This window comes from Leptosomus discolor, chromosome Z, assembly GCF_034619465.1.
Source record: "Leptosomus discolor isolate bLepDis1 chromosome Z, bLepDis1.hap2, whole genome shotgun sequence".
NCBI lineage: Eukaryota > Metazoa > Chordata > Aves > Leptosomiformes > Leptosomidae > Leptosomus > Leptosomus discolor.
Genome location: NC_141419.1, coordinates 39,159,208 through 39,179,786, shown reverse-complemented (window position 1 = coordinate 39,179,786; position 20,579 = coordinate 39,159,208). Strand labels below are relative to the sequence as shown.

At 41.4% G+C, this 20,579-nt stretch overlaps 1 protein-coding gene across 1 annotated transcript in view; it reads left to right on the top strand.

Annotated features, from left to right (window-relative positions):
• The first annotated feature begins 1,784 nt into the window (after positions 1-1,784).
• The window catches only part of FRMD3 (FERM domain containing 3), a 130,845-nt gene continuing 112,050 nt past the window's right edge, over positions 1,785-20,579 (top strand). Inside the window, exon 1 of the mRNA XM_086479381.1 lies at positions 1,785-1,883. Within this exon, the coding sequence (XP_086335507.1) occupies positions 1,785-1,883 (99 nt within the window). The remainder of the gene's footprint in view (positions 1,884-20,579) is intronic.

Here is a 20,579-nt window from a genome sequence, read left to right as displayed (position 1 = left end):
ATCTCTCTCCACGTGGTCCTGACAGTAAAGCAAAAAACCCTCTGACAGTGGTAGACTTTGACCTGCTCCCTAAAGCTTGATCATTGGCTCAGCTCCCTGTTCTAGTTCCTCTTTTGGATGAGGAAGGCATGCTGCAGAGAATGATGAAAGGTGAAATATCCAGCTTAGAAGAAGACTCTTTCTCTACTGTAAGCAGGAAAATCTGTGTCGCCTGAGAGTCAATCCACATGTGGGCTGCAGTCCTGCCTCTACTGAGTTCCCATGCTGCAGGACTGCAGGATAAAAAGTGTTACTTTGTTATTAACGAGTGGGTGTCCACAACTGGTGTCTCGGCTGATAGAGACCTTCTTCCATACTTTGTGGCTGACTGTGGCTATTGAGGTGAACAATCTGGTTGAAATACTAACTGGTTTGCTTCACTATTCACTCTGCAACTGGAAGCATTTATCATTTATGAGAAGCATATACTTAAAGCTTTGCTTTTATGTTCCACATTAAAGGGCTTTGCATATTTATTAGCTGATGGTAGTGAGCATTACGTACTTCTCATTTGTTTGTGGTTGTCTGTATTTCCTGCTGTTAGGAGTCCAGTAGAAAGCCAAGGGACAAGTTTACAGGAGTAGAAGCACTTACTGGCTTTTCAAAAGAACATTACATTCACACAGAGCTATTTTCAAAATATGGAATTTTACATGTGATCACGGACCACTAGGCAAAATGACCGAAATACACCTTGTGTGTGTTTGTCAGTACTTTTTTTCGCTTTGTAGATTTCCAGTCACCTCCCATTTCACACTGTTTTTCATTTCACACTGAAAAAGGAAGTGCTCCTTTTTTGACACAGCGCTGATCCCTGTTTCAAGGCTGGCCAGCTGTAGTGCTTGCCTCCTGCAAGGTTTTGCACAAATGCATATAGCCTTTGGTGGTGGAGAACGTAGCAGTGAAACCACTGAATCTTTTTTTTCCCACTCACACAACAAACGGGATGAAACTGCTCCTCCCTAATGGACCGTTCTTTTTCCCTGAGGAAACAAGTTTCCAAGACTTGCACTCTTACATGAAGTTGCATTGTGTTTTCTCCTGCTTCCTTACAGCGCACCCATCCTCTTTGGTAAATTTTGAAATGTATTTAGCGAAAAAAAAAAGAAAAAATTGTACTTCACAGAGTCTTCGTCCTGCGTCGGGCTGCGTCGGGGTACCCCGGAGACCCACGCCCTGGGCAGGCAGGCAGCGTGGGGACTCCACTCTCCCCTTGGCGGGGCACCGGGCACTCCCACCCGAGCACCAGTCGCTCAGGTGCGCTCAGAACCAGGCGAAGCGCGCCTGTGGCGGGGTTTGTTCGGTCCGACAAACGCGCTGACCATTTCCCTCTCGGGGCCGCCTGTTCTCCCCCGCCCGACGGAGCGCAGCCCGGCAGGGAGCCCGGCCAGGGTCGGTGGCGGGGAGGAGCGGGGGGAGCAGGTGAGGGCGGAGAGGTGCCCCCGCCGGCCGTGCCGTGCCGTGCCGTGCCGGGCCGGGCCGGGGGCGGGCGCAGGAGGATGCTGAGGCCGGCGAGCGGCGCGCAGCCTGACGCAGCGGCGGCCCCAGCCACGGCGGGCGGGCGGATGGCGGGCGGCGGCGGGGCGCCGCGGGGCTGAGGGGCGGCGCCGCCGCCGTGCCGCGCCGTGCCGTGCCGTGCCGCGCCGTGCAGTGCCGTGCCGCGGTCGGCCGGGCGCCGCTGCAGGCTGGCCCCCTGCGGCTGCCTGCGGGGCGGCGGCGGTGGCGGCGGCGTGCGAGCTGCCGGGATGATCCGGTTCCGGAGCTCCAGCATCAGGTCGCTGAGCCCGGAGATGAAATGCACCGTGCGGCTGCTGGACGACTCCGAGATCTCCTGTCACATCCAGGTGCCGGCGGGGAGAGGGGCGGCGGCGGGGCGGCTCGGCTGTCAGCGGCACCCCGGCTCGGGGGCGCACAGCCGGGCCGGGGCTCGGGCGGCGGGTTCTCGGCGCGGAGCCGGTCGCAGGGCCTGGGCGGCGACTCGGCGCGGCCGCGGCAGGAGGTCCCCCCACGCCCCGTTGCCCTGCGCGGAGCTCCGCGCACCTGCGGCGCGGGCAGCCGCGGCTTCCCCGCCGCCTCCCGGCGCTGCGCCACGGCGGTGCCACAGCACGGCACGGAGCCCGCCCGGCCGCTGCTGGAGCCGCGGGGTCCGCCGTGCCCAGGCACCCCCGGCACGGCATCCCCGCGGGCAGGAGGAGCCCCCTGGGCTGCGGCGCCCCCGGGAGAGCGGTGGCCCGGGCGAGGAGGGGAGACGCCGGCGGCGCCTTCCCCGTCCCGCGGCGCGGTAGCGGCGCGCCCGGGTGGGCGCTTCTCGCTGCGGAGGCGGTGTGCGCAGGGAGGACCTGCTCTCCGGTGCCGGGAAAGCCCTGCCGTGGGAGCAAGGCCCGCGGCGTGCCGTGTCAGTAAACGCTGTTTCTGAGATAGTGGGCAGAGTTCGAAATGAAGTGCCGCGCCCCCTCCCCCCCGCTCCTCTTCGTTTACGGCAAAAGATAACTTAAAGAAGGTTTTTCAGTTACAGTAGCTGTGCGGTTGCAAAGAAAGCAACTTTGTTGTAGTCCCTCTTCCTCATTACTTAGTCCCTTTTTACTCCTTCAAGTAATAAGGATGAGGGGGCTAAGGGTAAGGAGTCTTTGAATTTCTGGTGGAGCAGCGATGTTTGTAGTGCATGAAAGCAGGGGTAGTTTAGGTGTCCTAACAACGCCCAAACTCATGCGTTATGGAAGTCTTATAGATTCTTAAACTGCAAGTGTTAGAAACTGAGTTACTCTGAAATTTCCATGGCGTTCACAGAATCACTGATATAAACTTGGCAACCAGACTGGAAGATGTGAGTGTTTTTTTAGGAAGTTGTTTGTTGCTCACACTTGGTCCTTCTGACTCTCTGGCAGTATGAAATATCCACAGCCTTAAATCAAGTTGGTGATCTTGTACAAAGGCCAACTATGGCTGAAAAAAAATCAAGTGACATGAGAAGGAAGCTACATTTTTGCTTGGATCAAAATATGTTTGTTACTAGTTCCAGTGGAGCCATGTAATACTACAATAGAATAGTTTCAGTTGGAAGGGACCTACAACAATCATCTAGTCCAATTGCCTGACCACTTCAGGGCTGACCAAAAGTTAAAGCATGTTATGAAGTGCACTGTCCAAATGCCTCTTAAACACCAACAGGCTTGGGGCAGCGACCACCACTCTAGAAAGCCTGTTCCAGTATTTGGCCACCCTGGCAGTAAAGAAATGTTTCCTACTGTAAAGGCTAAACCTCCCCTGGTGCAGATTTGAACAATTCCCACGCGCCCTGGCACTGGATCTCAGGGAGAAGAACTCAGCAACTCTCTCTCCCCTTCCCCTCCTCAGGCAGCTGTAGAGAGCAATGAGGTCGCCCCTCAGCCTCCTTCTCTCCAAACTAGGCAAACCCAGAGTCCTCAGGAGCTCCTCACAGGACATGCCTTCCAGCCCTTCCACCAGCTCTGTTGCCCTCCTCTGGACACGTTCAAGGACTTTCACATCCGTCCTAAATTGTGAGGCCCAGAACTGCACACAGTGCTCAAGGTGAGGCTGCACCAACACTGAACACAGCGGGATAATCACCTCTCTTGACCGGCTGGTTGTGTTGTGTTTGGTGCACCCCAGGATGCGGTTTGCCCTCCTGGCTGCCAGGGCACACTGCTGACTCCTATTGAGCCTGCTGTCCACCAGCACCCCCAGATCCGTTTCTGCAGGGCTGCTCTCCAGCCACTGCTGTCCCAGTCTGTACTTGTGTACACTCAAAAACCATGTAGCCTGGAAGTAACAGGAAATTATTGATACCTCATGTACCTGTATCATTGGAGAGCTCTTGTTAATGAATAGTGTGGTTGTGAGATTGTAGCTTTAATGGGTAAGAAGCAGAATGGCCTTCAGATTATTTTCTTCGAGCTTAAAGCAAGCTTTGCATAACTTACTTGGCATCTTTACAAATTAGTTTCTTTAAACAATGGTGAGTTTAAAGTCAGAATCTGAGATTGTGTCATTACAGCTCTGTAGATTTACAGGGTTCAACAGATTTACACATGCTAAGAGTATGCCCTTTGATGCCCACAAGGTAGAAAAAAACAGTCATTACTTTAGATGTTACATGGTGCAAGGTGAGGTAAGGATCTCAGAACCATTTGAATCGTATTACATCGTTGTGGCTCATTCCACACGTAATGCATGCAGGGGAAAAGTGTTTTATGCCACAGTTGAAAATGTTTTGACTATTATAGTTCTAAGGGTAAACTTGAAATTTGAATTCTATCATAGATGGATCTAGAACTTGTTTTCCTGAATCTGCATATTAAGCAAAAATATTTAAAAGGTGGGAATGGCTCCTGGGTTGTTTTTTTTTTTTTTTTTTTTTTTTTTTCCCCCTAGGATTTTAAGGTACTGAAATTCTAAACATGTAAATGCAGATCGTAGTATGAGGAACTACTTCGCTCTTGGTCACTTCAACAGAAGCATGCAATTAATGATTACATTTCATAGTTCTGACTTACCTTTCACTCTTTCCTGCTTCACTTTTCACCCGCTTCAAACTGCTTAATCCTATCTATAGATAGCTACCCCTTACCTATTACTGTGTATACAGGGGAGATATAATTTAGCTGTATAATTTATTTATCCTCTTGTATGTGCATAGCTGTTAGGACACTAGGCTGACAAATCCTAAAGCACTCAACATTTTTTTTCTTAACCTCTCTGTCAGATCTGTATTTGAACTTCATAATATGGACAAAAATTGCTAGGAGCTTTCACAATGCTACGGTTTTATTTTTGAATGGAAAAAAAAATACGAGTTAGTTGTGTATATGCATATTGGTGCATTTTCAGCAGGATGAAATAGCACAGATGATGTGCTGCTGGGTTAACAGCAGAGATGCCAGGGTTGTGCTAGCTGGAATATGTTGGACAGCTGTGTTTTGGTCATTAAGAGGATAAGAAAGCCTATTTGTACAACACAGAAATGCCAACAGAGTCTCTTAAGAACATGGGATACAGTAAAGAACGGTGATGACTGAAATTCTGGCTGTGCGTTTTTGGGGGGAAAGGAGGGGAGATATGCATCTAGTCGGGATGGTAATGTATGTAGCTGATGGTTTGCTGCATTTTAGTGGACTAAGTTTTGCCAAACCCTACTTTTTCAAGTATATCTTTTCAACAGCTGGCTTGCACACATGGGCTAGCATCAGAGGGCTCCAGTACCACTTAAGTGCAGAGATGCCTGCTAATTAAAATATTGGTAGATGCACTGTAGATCTTTGGCCCTGCAAAATGTGCAACCAGAATTTTGTGTTACTTAGCCGAAATTTCGGGAGGTAGTGTTACAAAAAGTAAGCAGTAGCATATGTATTTAGGTGATGCATATATATGTGTATTTTTTTTTCTCTCTGTGTAAATTTCACAGTGTTTAGTCAGGAAAATAAAACAAATTTTTCTTTTTACTATTAAAGTTCTTTGAAAGCATTGTTTCAACAAGCCAACAGGCTAATGGAGCCTGCTTTTGGAAACCATGTTTTATAGCAAACAGTCCAGTAACTGGTGGTGTGGGGAGAATGAGAGATGAATCATGCATTTGCAGACTTCAGCTAACTAGTTATCGAGCTGTGCAGCTGCCATGTAGGTCACCAAGTTGCTCAAGGCTAGGTTTGAAGCTCAAAGGTCGGGATTCAGTGTGTCATCCTCCTCATCTGAGGGAATTCATGACTGCAAATTAGCCGAAGTGGTAAAAGACACTAAAAGGGGCTGCAGCCTGAGGGATGCTTAACTAATTCTTGTGATGACATTTATTTTCCCATGTTTTTTGTTTGTTTGTGAAGCCCCTCTGGGACCTGTATGTCAAGCAGTCTTACAGCAGCAGTAGGGTGAAGTTGTAGTGGCACAGCTAAAATGGAAAGGTTACAAAAAATCAGCCTGAAGGGCCAGTGGCCACTGTCCGTTTCCATGTGCAAAAGAGAGATGTGACCTGTTTGTGAAGCCTGCCTGATAAGGCACAGAACCAAGGCTTGAAAGAGGGCAGTGGGGGAAATAGGTCTTCAAAACTATGGGAAATATGTATGGAGCAGCAGGAAGACCTCCTTTATGGAGATACTAATGAGATACTTACTTTCTGAGTCATTGACAAAAGAGCACATTACTCTCGTTTTTGCAAGCTTCATGCAATAATTTCATGCATCTAATTAACCTTTTAGTAACAATAGCCTAAACATCTTAAATAGTATAGATTTTTTTATTTATTTATTTTTGTTCTATAAGATTAATTTGGCATGTTTCAGTTGTGACTAAAGTAAACCATCAATGTCCTGTTATGGTAGACTGTTTGTTATTGAATAGTAAGTACACTTTGGGTTCAGTGGTGCCACTGGCATGTTTTGAATAAGGCATGGGTTTCAATATACCTTGTTTAACTGAAGTGACTATTGGTACTGTTCCTTTAATTTTTTTTAAAAATATGAGTAAGTGTGTATTAGTAACCATTATAACTCTACATTTATTTCTCTATACGAGGTTAATACAAAATTATAAGCTCATTCTAGAAAAACGCTACATTTAATGTATTACTTAATTTTTAAATTGATTAATAAAGTTGTACTTTACTCCTTGAGCTGTTCAGGTCCAGCTGAGCAAAACTGGAGTTAAGGCTTGCATGAATGAGGCTTTTCTCTCAGCTGAAGCTTATTATTGACAGTAGTGAACTTTGCTGTCTGTGTGTTTATTTGTAAAAATACGGTATGACTGCATCTTTTTGTGTAATATGTAAAATTGTGTAGTAATAGGGCCTTTATAATGACACAGATTTTGCTTTGTATGAGCTTTCCCAGACAAAAATCTTATGGATAACCCCAAAAATATCACCTTGCTACAGTACTGATTTTTTTTTTAAATGTATCTAAATAATTATTTGACTGTCATTTAAAAGAGCAAACTTGAATTTCTGTGTGTGTCCAGCATTTGAACAAGAAGGAGATGTAATTTTTTAAAACTGGTTTAGAAATCAGGAAGAAAACAAGCAGAGCAAAGCTTTGGTTTACTCGTGGTCTGTTCTTAGACCTTTTGCCTTTTTTTTGCATAAGTAAAAATAAGGGTGACAAAATCCGAGAAGGCTCATTTCTTTCTGCTGCTGCTGGTCTGACAGTGTAAGATGGCCTCATATCCTTTTAATCTTAATTCAAGAGCAGTTTCTGTGCAGTTTGAATACTTCTACCTGTAGTTTGGCTAATAATTTACTAGCCTGAGGCTGTGGGTTTTTTTTCTCCTTTTAAGTATGACATACACTGTCTTGTCTAGTTCTTTTTGTTGCACATTGACAACTGGAAACTTGCCTTCTTGCTTAATATTTTCTGCTAGGTCTCTGTCTCGCATGCAGATGCTAAATTTAAAAGAAATCTGCTAACTAAAGAACTCTCTTCAAAATTCCCATCCCTTGACAAAGTGTAAAAACCACAACAACATGCTGAAGCAGTCTGTGAGGTAAAAGAGTAGTGACCATGAATCTCACTGTGAAGATATCCTGAATGTTGATGATTTGGAAAAATAAGTGGGAAAGGGAAGGCAGCATGAGAATGAAAAGCACAGAGAGGCCAGAGTTGAGAAGGCGGCAGAGAACCATAGCTGTGGAAAGGGAAAGGTTAAGGGATTATGTAGACAGCAGGCAGGAGATTTAGTGAATTTATATTTATCCCGTAAGCGATGTCAGAACCGTAACCAGCAAGCGCCTTGAGCTGCTGGGATGATGCTGTAACGGTTCAAAATAGTAAGACGAGATAAGAAGGGGATGCAAGTTAGGATGGACTCTGTGCCATGTTCTATGGAAACTGCATACTAGAACTTGTATTCCTAACTTCATGCTTGAGCTTCTAATTGTACCATTACAACATGTACTCTTGGCAAGAGTTGCAGATGAGAAGCCTCTCTAATTAAGCTAAGCCTATGGGTTAAAGCTACCTCTGTTGTCATTTTGTGTGTTCGATTAAATCTGCAGTAATGTGTTTTCTTTTTAATAACGCTTCCGGATGTGCTCTTAGCTTCTTCCATGGCTGAAAAGGAAACAAGGGGTAGAAAGTGCTACCAAAAAGTTACTAAGGTGTTGAAAGTCCTCATTACAAATTAAGAAATTAATTGTCTTGATGGATTTTGGTAAACATTTGTGAAGCTCAGTATTTGCTTAATATTGGTTTCTGTATCTCTGGTAGGAGAAAGGCACATATATGTGTGTAATGTTTGCGTGTTGCTACCAATTCACAAACTCTGTTGTTCTTGTTATTCTTCAGTGAAAATACTTACAAAGTTGGCTTATGCAGGATTTTATCCAATATATACTAAACTGCAGCTGAACTGCTTTTGTATTGGATAAAACTTATTAATGATGTTGAATTATTTTTTTTTCCACACTTTATGTTGCCTGATTAATGAACAGAATCTGGAAATTCTCTTTCCTAAAGATGATGATCTTGCCTTTCATTTTAACTCTCTGTTTCCTGTGTATTACAATTGGCATTGTAATTCATGTTTTGGTTGCTAGTAAACAAAGGTGGGTGAACTTACATATGTGCTTAAGGGTTGAAGGTTGAAGGGTTGAAGATGAACATGTAAATACAAACAATGTAGATGATATGTATTTTAATATATTGGTGAGGCCTGGTGCTGCAGTGTCGAGGAAAAAGATATGAAAAATGAAGATGTCCTTAGACAAAGTTATCTAGTTAACAGGGACAAGCCAAAAGGATAGTTAATGATTTAAAGTGTAAGTATAATCTTTTCATTTTTACCCATCTTTCATTTTTCTTACACCTTTGAATAAAGATTTTTACATTCTTAATTGTCATGCATGTTTGGACAGTGGCTGAACAGTAGGGGTGGAGCTGTAGTAATAAAAAAAGACAACTGGAAAATCAATAATACAATGCAGCAAAGCTTAGATCTCCAAACTGCAAATTGTTGGTTTGATCCTATGAGGTAGAAAGTGGCTCCTGGGAGATACAGGGTGCTTTCTGCTTGCAGGAGCTTCGTATACTCTTTCAGCTTGAAAGGGCTTGCGGCACCTCATGAGGCTTAGTCTTCTTGCACCTTGAGATGCTCTGGTCTGTCTCGGCATCTTCAGTGCACTGATATGGATCTAATATAGGAGGCAGCCGAGAAGCGATCATTTGGCAGAATTAATTGGCCTAAGACCAGAGCCAAAATGAGTCATTGATGAGGAATTACTGTATTTCACTTTTTGGTTGTATTTGCCTAGGTTGAATTTTCTGTATAAGTCAGGAATGATTTAATAAGGTATATCAATGCTCCTGAAATTACCTTTAACAAAAGAGATTAGTATCTTTTCTATGGGAAGGTGAAATAGGAAGTCTGGATTTTGCCTGTGTGGTTGTTGCTTGTCACCTGGAACAGACAGTACATTAGAAACTCAAGGTCTAAACACTTAGGTTAAAGAATGAGAGAAAGGGCAGCTAATTTTTCTCTTCTCCCTCAAAAAAAGCAGGTGAGTTGGGAGGACTGGAGAGTGATTCTTTCTGTGATAAAATGCATGATTTCTGTAGCACAGGTTTCTGTCCTTCTGAGTATTTTGGCTTATTAAATCAAACATACTGAAAATGCCTGTCTTCATCTTCTCTCTTTTTGCACTCCCCCTCCACTCCCCAATGTGGATAATATCAGCCTGTTGGCAAGGTTCATAATGTCCAGATAATCTTTCTTTCCTTTTTCTGTTAAAGTCAAGCTGTCACTAGACGAGTTCTGCTGTGTCTTTCCCTGCTGCATATGGAAAATATCTCCTCATAGTTCTTCCTTCAGTTCAGGCTGCTTGTCTGTTGCTTCATTCCTTGTTTGCTTAAATACAGCCTAATTTTTCTCACTAACCTTACTTTCTCAGACACCATTTTTAGACCTTACGAATCATCTTTTTCTTCCTATTGGGTTACCTTGTTTTCACTGTTTTAGTTCCCTGTCCGATAGTGAAAACATAATTGTAATAATTCAGCAGTAATTAAATTAATACTAAATCTTTTTCTTTCTGGCATAAAACTAAAAGCTAAAAAAAAGCCTCAAACAGTCTTTTCTTTCCTCACTTCTCCCCTGTCAGTTTATTTTATCCTTTCCGGTTCATAAAAGTATTCCTGTTTTCCTCTTTTCAGGGTTTAACGTGCCATTTTTGATGGAGGTATGTTGATAACCAGCTCTTGCCATTGTAGTGTGCTGTCAAGATAGACGTTGTTGTCCACCTCATGGTTAATTATGGCAGTAGCAGGCCAAGTGTCAACAATAATCATCCTATTCATTGTTGCTGTTCATGGGAGTTACTGAGAAACTTGATTAAGGAGGACTCAGGGATGAAGAGTGAACACTGATGCTCCAGTGCTGTTACATTTAGAGGAAAAGTTTCCCTTGACTGAAAGTAATGCTGGAAACTTGAGATAAAATGTATCATACCAATGTGTATAAGGCTAAGTATATGTGTAAAATTTCTCAAAGTTGCTCATAGCCAGAAATGAGAAAGAATGGGCTACACACTGTGAGTTCTCTTTCAGCAGAAGGGTTTGCAAACAAACATAATTAGTGCAATGACTGGAAATCTGTTCATTTGAGATATTTGTGGTAAGAAACCTAAGTATTAAGTGGCTGCAAAATCATTGCTCTGTAAAGGCTTCCTTTGGAAGTATGTTAGAGTCAACATCTTCATTAAAAATATTATTTTTCCCTTGTTTACTTAAACTCTAGGAAGAAGTAAACAGTCTGGATTAAAGATTTTTGCTCCTTGCAGACATACTGTCTCGCAATGATATTTTCCCCATAGCAACTCTCTTTGGAAGAGAATTATGCTTTAAAAAAATGCCTACCAAAAATCAAGATTTGCTCCTGGCCATTTCTTGTCCTGATGTTGTAATACATAAACTTACTATAAAAGGGCGCATGTTGCAAAGATAATTTTGTGTGTTTCTGACAACACTGATGTTTTGATGCAGTCAGTCTGTGTGCTCGCTTTTTTGGTCTTTCACGTAACTTCAACAGAAGCAAAAAAGAAATGAGATTGCAAAATGAAAACAAACAAACAATCCCCTCATCCCCCCAAACCTGAACCGTATCAGAGGAATTTACAACAGGACTTAATAATTTATTAAATATAAAGAGACCAAAAAGCCATCACAAACAATTTCAAGTTAATGGTGAAATCCTGTGGAAATTGGTGCACAAAGTTCGGAGTGTAAGGATATATTTGTATTGTTTCCAGGCATGGAGGCTAGTCAAACGTTTTTGTCTGCAAAACAGAGTGTCTGCGTGTGAACTGCTTTTTGGGAATGGTTCCTGGACCCTTCTATCTGCCAGGCGATGCCTGGGAACTGGTCGGCAAGAATGTTAATTGGCACAGACTGGATTTTTGTCAGGCAATGCCCTAACAGTTCGCTAGCATTGGTGCTGTATTTCAGCACCCCAAAATACTTGGAGGGCTTTAGTAGTCTTAGTATAGATGCAATCTCTCTTTTCAAAAAGAGAAAGAAAAAAAAAAGATTTCTTGAATGACTAAAGATATATTTTGTAGTTCTGGTACTAAAACATGTGAAATGGTAACTGTGTTCATAACACTGTCCTTCTAAGTGGAAAATCTGAAGTATTGTGTGGAGCATTTTAAACAGGTGGTGGTAGTTCAAACTAGGAGTAGCACTGATTTTAGTAGGTGCTTACGAAATAGCTGTGTTCAAGATCTGTAGCTGTAATCTTGGATTTGAACCTGTAATCTCTTCTGGGATGACAGATTCTTGATTTTTTTTTTTTTTTTCCTGAATGCTCTTAGCAACAGTCTAGTACAAAAGTACTCTGCAGGATCAGGACATCAGTTGGTGGTGTTTTTTTTCTTTTGTTTTTATTTTTACAGACAAAACCTCCAAGCCCTATAGTGGAGTGAGAAATGAGACGTGGTTATTTCTTGGAAGAGCAGCTGCAGAAATGCAGATGAGATGCTCTATGGAGTGTTATGCATGCCACAGAGATGCTACAGAACATACTTTTAATCCTATTTCTTTAGGCTTTTCAGAGTAAAAGACAGCTGATCCTTCACTTTCACCCTGTTACTTTAAAATTGGCTAGCAAAGACAAATACTTTGCAGTTGGAAAGGGATAGTTGTTCTTGTGTTAGATGGGACAGTTACTCGTGGTGGGAATTGAACTCTGAAGCTGTGCAGTGCCAGCCTGACTTCAAGGATTTATCTCGAGACATTCAGTGTGCCAATAGGTGGAGTACACCAACACACTGACCCTGCTTGTTCCGGCTCTGTGTGCTTTCTTTGGCTCCGTCCTGGGAAAAGGGAGGAAGCAGCATAGGCTTTTACAGATGGTGCCGTGAGTGATTCAGTGTGCAAACTCAGCTGATCACCTGAAATCACTTCAGCAGCTCACGGTGCCTCGGCCAGTTGCTAGGTGCAGATCCAGAGAGGCTTTTCTGTTTTGATGGGACAATCCACTCATGTTTCCAGGATATCTGAATTAGTTTTCTCAAACCTTCTGGCGCTTGGTATTTTACAGCTACCAGAATGAAGAAGGCTTGAGCAGGAATCATCAGTCCCCGAAACAAATGATGCTGCTGGCTCATGGGCATTAAAGCAAAAAAGAGCGGTGCATCTAAACATGAAAAATTAACAATAATCTAGAGAGTTTCAGGACAATGTGTTCAGGACAATTCTGGTTAGTTTTTGTGTATGTATTACACGTACCAGGTAAGTCGCAATCTTCATCCTGTAGCTTCTTGAGAATCAGAGGCTGGTTTGTACCTTGCCCAGAAGAGTTTATGGTGTGATTTCAGGGAAAACACAAGGAGGGAATGCTTAATTTATGTTGTGATGATGAGATCTCACACAGTAATTCATGTAGTTGACCTGAGTTTTACCTTATGTAAAGAGAGGGAAAATACTATTGTAGAAGAAGAAATTCCAGGAGTTGGATGCTGGGGAAGAAAGCAAGACTCCAGTTGTGTAAAGGCTTCAGCAGTTATGTGGTACATTGCAGAGAAGATGGAAGTATTGACTACACTCTTCTGGTGTTTGCAACTTTTTTTGTGTTTTATTCTATTATTTTGAAGCTCTTTCTAGTGAAAGAACATGTAGTTCATAAATTTATGATCCCAACTGCTAAGGTAATCTTTACTAATCTAATCTGTTTCCCTTCTTATTTTTTACTTCACATTTGCTTGAAGGTGTCAAGGGATGAGCTCTGTTGCAGTTCCGTTTGTGTAAACAACTTGCCATCCCCCTACTCTGTTAGAGGCTTGTGCAGCTTGTGAAGAACTACAGGGGACTGGGTTAGATTGCGGCAGGAGGGGAAATATGAGTTGTAATTCTGCTCTAAAGACCCGTTGGTTTTGATTTCTACTTCTGCCTTTCAGCAACTCTTAGCTTACTGCCTTTTCCATCGTAGACGAAGATACCAATACCACGCCTAAACCTAGGCTTCTGCAATATCCTTCTGAGGACATCATCTGACTCATCAGTTGCATCTCTCTTTCTCCACTCATCTTCACTCCTCCAGACGATTTTCAGTCATTTTTGCAGTGTTTTTATTCATGGCACTTCTAAGATATGATTTCCACTTGTTTTTTTTTGGAAGTGGGGCGATACACTGTTGCACACATTACAAAACTTGCATCTATTGATAAACATCATTCCCTGGTTTGCTGACTGCTGCCATTATTTCACAGAAAATGTTCAAAGAATTGTTATAGATTCATACTAACCATTGCTTACTTTTGTCTCATTGACTTTTTTTTTTTCCCTGGGGGGCTTTTTTCGGTCATAATTTTAATGATGATCTGGAGTTAGTCTTTAGGCAGTGGTTACCAGAAGTACTGGTTTTTGAAGTTTCATGCTGTGTTTTGGTGGTGGGTTTTCTTTATTTTTTTTTAAATTTTTTTTAAAAATCTTTTATAGTTTACTGGCTCAACAAATTATCTTGACTCACTTGTTACAATTTTGTTGCTTTGGTAACATACTCTCTGCACAGGGTAACGTGTATATCTCTGTGTTTGTATACATCCTGTAACAATGGTCTGTGTAATTGTAAGGCTTTTACAGTATCCTAATTGTTTGTACGTCTTTGTTTTGCTAACTGCAATTAATGACGATCAGGTTTTATAACAAACAAGTTGTACCTTAGAAACTTCTTCACCTTCTTGCTTATTAGCTAATTTATTCTTACCAATTTAATGTCTTTTCATTGATTTTAAAATCAGAATAGTCTTTATTTTCATGGTCTGCTAGGCTGACCCTTCTCAACTCATATTACATTTTTTTTTGAAACAGATATTACATATTTTTAAATTGAGATTTTAAATTTTTAAATATTTAAAGATTATTTTTTAAATGTTTAAAATTTAAATTTTAAAATAATCCAGCACTTGCAGTCTTTATAGTGTAGATTTTTGCCCATTCTTTATATTTGCATTGTTATGTAAAATTCTGAATGATACTGGAACGGTTCAGGAATAATGGAAATGTTTCTATGTCCTGCATAAGTTTTCACACAGCATGAGGAAACAAGTAATTTTTGAAAACTAAACCTCCCTTCCTCCTTAGTTGAATTTCCTGTTAACACTCTTAGCACCGCTAACATACTCTTCGGTATGAATATTCACATCTTTTAATTTAATTTTTTTTTTGGTGCTAGAATTTATTTAGTCATCCTGTCTTGTTTACAGGAAATGATACACAGTTTTCTGACATGAGGTTCAGTGGATATCTTCTGTCCTGAAAAAATAGACAAAAAATGAATGCTTCTTTATTCATAGCTCCAACATCTGCCTTTTTACAGTTCTTTTTTACTCTGTGAATATTTATGCTGTTGTTGCTTTGTCATCAGAGCTATCATTGTAATCCAAAACCTGCAAGAGAGCTGTATTTCCTTTTCTGTTTTTCTATATAAAGCTTGGTGTTCTGAGGATGGAGATCTTTTGTTGCATTTGATGCATTTCCAATAACTTGCTTTTAAGAGCTCTGACTAGCTGTGTCTTTTATTGATTAGGAAATAAAAGGGAAGATGTAAATGTGAATTTAGGTGCCTTTGCCTTCTTTCTTCTTCTCCCCACCATCCACATCTGGGGCTTTTGGTCAGCTTGAGGGCAGTGATTTCTAATAGCAGTTTTCGTGCCCTCATGCTTAGCCAAGATGTGTTTCAGCAGTACTCCAAGAAAGACGAAAACTCTACCAGATGTTGGCAGGTATGGCCCAAGAAGTAATATGTTCTTCCTGATGTCTAGGCAGGTTACTAGTTCTGCCTGTGCTGTCCTTGCTCCTATTCTGCCCTAAACTGACCTCTGTGGTTCTCTTACTTGCTGCCTGTCTCAGAATACCTCAGTATTATTTGTATTACCCTTTTTCTTTATGAAACAAATTTCTTTGCTTTCAGTCTTGGCCACACAGGTAATCTGTTGAGATTCTTTTTTTCAGTTCACTGCATCAAAGTGTTTTTTCCCCCACTCTCCTACTTTATGTTTTTTTAAAGAACAAGCAGGTAGGCATGGTGACATTTAAATCGTTTTTGAAATTCCTAATTTGCTGACTTGGCAGTACTCAGAGAAGACAAGAAGAGCTATGTTCATGGTGAACCTGCAGAGCTGGTTTGTGCCTTACATAATGTTTGGCACTTCTCTGAGAGATACAGAAGGAATTGCATTTTCTAACCTCTCTCTGTCTCCTCTGTCTCCAGAGGATTCACTGCTTACGCAGAAACCAAAATGTTTGCTGGAGGAGGATTCGGAGTGTTTTATTCTGCAGGCTGAATGATGAAGAAAGGTTATGAATCCAGGGGGAAGCCAGTTTAACAAATTCTGGTTTTCTATTGTGTCCATACAGATTTTATATTGCTTTGGAATTAAAATTGGATTGTCTTCTACAGAATATTGTTTTCCTCATTTTGAACTATGTAGCCTTTCCCATACATTCCTGAAACAGAACAGTTAAAAGAGGGAAATAAACCGGAAAGTACTGTCCTCTGAAAGATGCACTGGGATTCCTTTAGCACTATTTCTTTGCAGAAATGTCATGAGATGTGTTTTCTTGCCAAGAGAGAGGTTTCTGCTTTATGAACAAGATAATTGTATATTTCTGTTCAAAGTAAATACCATTCTGGCACGTTTCATGACCGCAAGGTATTTTATGCACTCACTGGAATAAACAACACACAGGGCTGTCTCAGGCACTTAGTCAATGGATAGTGTTGTGCCTGCTTTTACACATCTTTCAGCTAAATCAAAGATCAAAACCAAACTCCAGTACTTGAGGGCACGTCGGAAGGATTTTTGACACTCTGGAGGAAAGTGAGTCTGTAAAGCCTTAGTGATTGCTCCTTCATCTATGCAGATTCACTTTAACTGGTGCTAGATCTGCTGTAATATTGATGACATCCTTCACCTCGTTAATGGCTCAAGTATCATGGAGCGTATGTTGGCAGTCTAATTTTGTTCTTTATGTAGAGGTACCACAAATTTGACACGTGACGTGCTTACTGTTAAGTGACTGAAAAATGTTCCAAACTCTGATTTTTGTGCAGTAGGCACATCTCATGGCTTAGCTGGCACGAGAAATTTTATTAAGCAAATTCTGGAACAGCTCCCTGACAGTCAGGCAATTAATAAAATGTTGCAACAGAAATGGTAAAGTTGTATGTTAAGTGACTGCCTTTATCCCCAAGAGAGTATGAGAGTCTGTGCAGGTACAAATCACCTGTTGCTTTCTGTCCGTCTTGGTCTGTGTGGTTTAGAGTTTTGGTGAAGTGTTTGGCAGTTAGAGCCCAGCAGTAGCTGGTAAAAAATTAAACAGGGGTATATGAATGTTTAGCCAGACTGAGCAGTAGTGGAGTCCAGGTTTACTGGTTTCCAGTATGGGATTGAAAATGCCTGAAGTCGGGCTGCCGTGACCCATGTTGATAGTCAGGGCTGCTCCTGGCAAATGGGCTTGGCTGATGTGGTCCAGTCCCTCACAGAAATAAGAAATGCTTTCCATGATTTTTTGTGGTTGTAGTGGGACCATTCATGCCCAAATCTTTATTTATAGTGCTCCTATAGGGCACCCTGAGAGGTGTATATCTGGATTTTAAGGTTAAAAGCTGCTGTTGGGAGAGAGGCTGTAATGGAAGCTGTTTAATTTGGAGCACTTTATATGTTCTGCAAGAATGACTACAAATTTCCCAAATCTGCGGTAGAAACACTAGTTCTTTTCCCTATCTATATGTATGTCCATTCATGTGGGAACATCTTCCCTGAGATTCATAAGAAGCATTTTGTTCCTCAGGTGACTGTGTGGGATGGAGTGTCTTGCGCTGAACAGGAACTTGTCTGCTGCAGAGCTCATGAATGAGAATGTACATTGCTATGTGTAATGTGGAAAAATTAATTATCATTCATACTTACTGCCTGCCTCCTGAGCCTCTCCCACTTTGCAGAGAGAGGAGATGAAGCTTGCATTGATCACAGTGCAGCTGTAACACTCTTCCTGGGTTTGCAGGGTCACTGTGTCCCTCCAAAGTGCTTAGCAGAGAAGCAGCCATCCAGGCTGTCTCTACATTGTCACTACTCCAGAGCTGGAGGCAATTAATTGATAAATGTCTTTTTCTGCTGTGTGGGCTAGATATTGTGTCCCAGAAGGATGTTAAGCATTAAACTTCCCAATGTCTTCTGATTCTCACAAGCAGAGCTCTTTACTGCCAGGCCTAAGGTACTACAGATCATCTGAAGCATTATGTTTTTCTATACTGTTTACAAGATAACCATTCAGGAGTACAAACAGAGAGCACAGCACAGGAAGCATTCAGAATTTCCAAAAATTACACCATATGCCTTTCAGAGGGTTATAATTTGTCAAAGGCAGAATCATGTTGCTTTCAGAGCCCTTTGTTCCTCAGTGCTACTATTGTCATGGATTTTCAGTGTACCCTTTTCTGCTTTCTTGCAAAACGGACTGATAAGAGTTTTCCTCCATGCTAATAATTTCTTTTTCTCTACCATATTATCATCTTATTTTTTGCAGGATTTGCAGTTTTTAGATGATAAATTTGTGTCTTACAGGTCTGGGCAACTTTCATTAAGAATGTTTGCTATTTAATTTCTGTAATTAAAAAAACCTGCACAAAACAACCAAAACTCAGTTGCTTAATTGTCTCAGTATATCTAATGAATGTAAGAAGCATAGAGCTGACGTGCAAAGGGCAGCTTGACACAGAGCAGGAAACATGTGGAGGGCATTTCCATGGGCGGTGACAACAGTGTTTACTGTGTTATAACCACAATGCCTCAGAGCCCAAGGTATGGATAAGGACCCCGTTTTGTTATGCAAACACTAAAATACGCTTCCTAGTCCTATCTGAGGACATGGACACTCAGTGGAATTTACATGTGCTCTTGATTCATGGCAACAGGAGTGGAAACAGTAATCTGAAGGCTGTTTGCCAATACATTTTAATAATAATTTTGCAGCTGGACAGTATTCACCAAGGCAGGCAACAATATATTAAATCTTCAACCGCAGCTGAGTTAAATTCTGTGCTCACATTCTTAAAATAAGACTGTTGCCTAGGTGGGCATGGGCAAGCAAAGAAACAGAACTGGGCAGTGTGATGTAATAGTCTCCTCACATTGTCATCTTTGCCAAGAAAAGAGGGATTTAGAAGATTATAATGGAGTGTATATTGTGATCCCTCCTTCCTGACAGAAAGAAAGAAATATGGAGTTGCTTGTTTTGGAAGTTTCAGAAGTGGACTGTGGGAGCTGAGAAGGGTAGGCAATTGCTGTCCTCTCTCACTCGGCAGGAAGGAGACAAGGAGGCATAAATTGGGTGGGTCGTGATAGGCAATGGTGAATTACAACTGGGAACAAATAGATGAAGAGTGGCTGACGGAAATGATGAAATCACTGGAGAGATGCACAAAAGGATATGCTGAAGCAATAGACCAGGGAAAAGATCTTTGCATCATTATTTGGAAAGATACCAGTGGAGCAAAATGGAATTTGGCAGGTGAGAGGATATGATACTGGGATAATCTATTCACAAAGTGATGGTAACAAAATAATGTCTTGTTTTATTATACCCTTGTCTGCTTAGGGGTTAGGAGAAGTAATGATTGTTTGTAACAAGAGTATGATTTTAGGAAAAAAAGTAGGTATGTGTTAGGAGAACATCAGCTTTGTTTTACTTCAAAATTAACTGAGCAAGTAAGGGCTTTTTAAAAGCCTTCTTTGACAGGCCAAAGATGCATGGGCTATGTAGCTGGTTGTACTATGTGTGTTACTAGGTGTGCTTCCAAGAAGGAAATAAATCTCTGGACACTTAGCAGTAGAACCCCATTTTCAATTAATAAATGATGGTTTAATCCTTTTTTTTTTTTTTTTTTTTAATTTGTCATGGAAAGTCCTGAATGACATGCTAGTGCCCAGTTGTGTGCTGTCAGTGTCGTAGACTTCTGGATGGTATTATCTAGAATTAGATTTCCCCTGTTTTGGGATTGTCCATAATGTTATCTACAGACTTGAAAGGTGAGTCTCAACTCTATGAAGCTCTTCAACTTCTACAAAATTGCTGTACTTTTATTCAACAGATTACGTGCACTCTGACCTTGAGTGGTATGATTTTCAATATGATAAGCAGCTTTTAATACTTCAAAAAAAATTACACTCTTTAACAACAAGAAAATGACTGGCATCTCTCACATGAAAATTTTAATGTGAAGAACTCAGAGGTTTTAACAAGGTGTTAGGGAACACTGCGGTAGGGTAGAAGTGCTGGTGAGCTGCTTATTGTCTTCCAGTGTAGTCTGCTGCTTTGGAGAAAAAAGATGAGGCATTAAGGAAAATCCATTTAGAAAAAATAATGTAAATGTTTCTGTTGATTTGTATCAGGTATTTGACTAGATTAAGTTGAATTAGACTAGATGACTAAACTAGAATAGTTAAAATTAGGCTAGATAACAGGCTTCTGGCCTGAGTCAACCAGCTTAAATGTTAGTGCTGAAAGACTGCAATACAGGGAATGTCTATTAGAAAATTAATAAGTTAAAGAACTAAAATGCTTTTTAATGAACATTTCACAGTTGGCTTTTAAGGGATTGTTTCATGTGATTAAGATGAAGAATGCCAACAGAGACTGTGACTGTTCTCAATTCCTGACCATAAATGTGAAGGAAAACTGGTTGCATACTTACTCCATTATTCATGATCTACTCAGAGATACTATGCATAAGGACTGATATGGCACACCTGAATTATGAAAAGCATTTTCTTATTTGGAACAGATTTCCCCTTAACCTTATTGGATAATCAGAAGTGAATGCAAGTGTACATAGTACTCTCCTTACTGCTGATGCCAGAGATGTAGGAGTGGAATATGCAAATGCACCTATCTTTCATTACATTTAAATTTCAGAGTACTTAAAATGTTTTTTTCATCAGTTATAACTAGGCTATATGAATGATTACATGTCTGTTAACGCAAAAACTGCACTGAACCAGTGCCTTTGAATATGAAGGGACAGAAGTTCGAGTACTTTAAAATGCA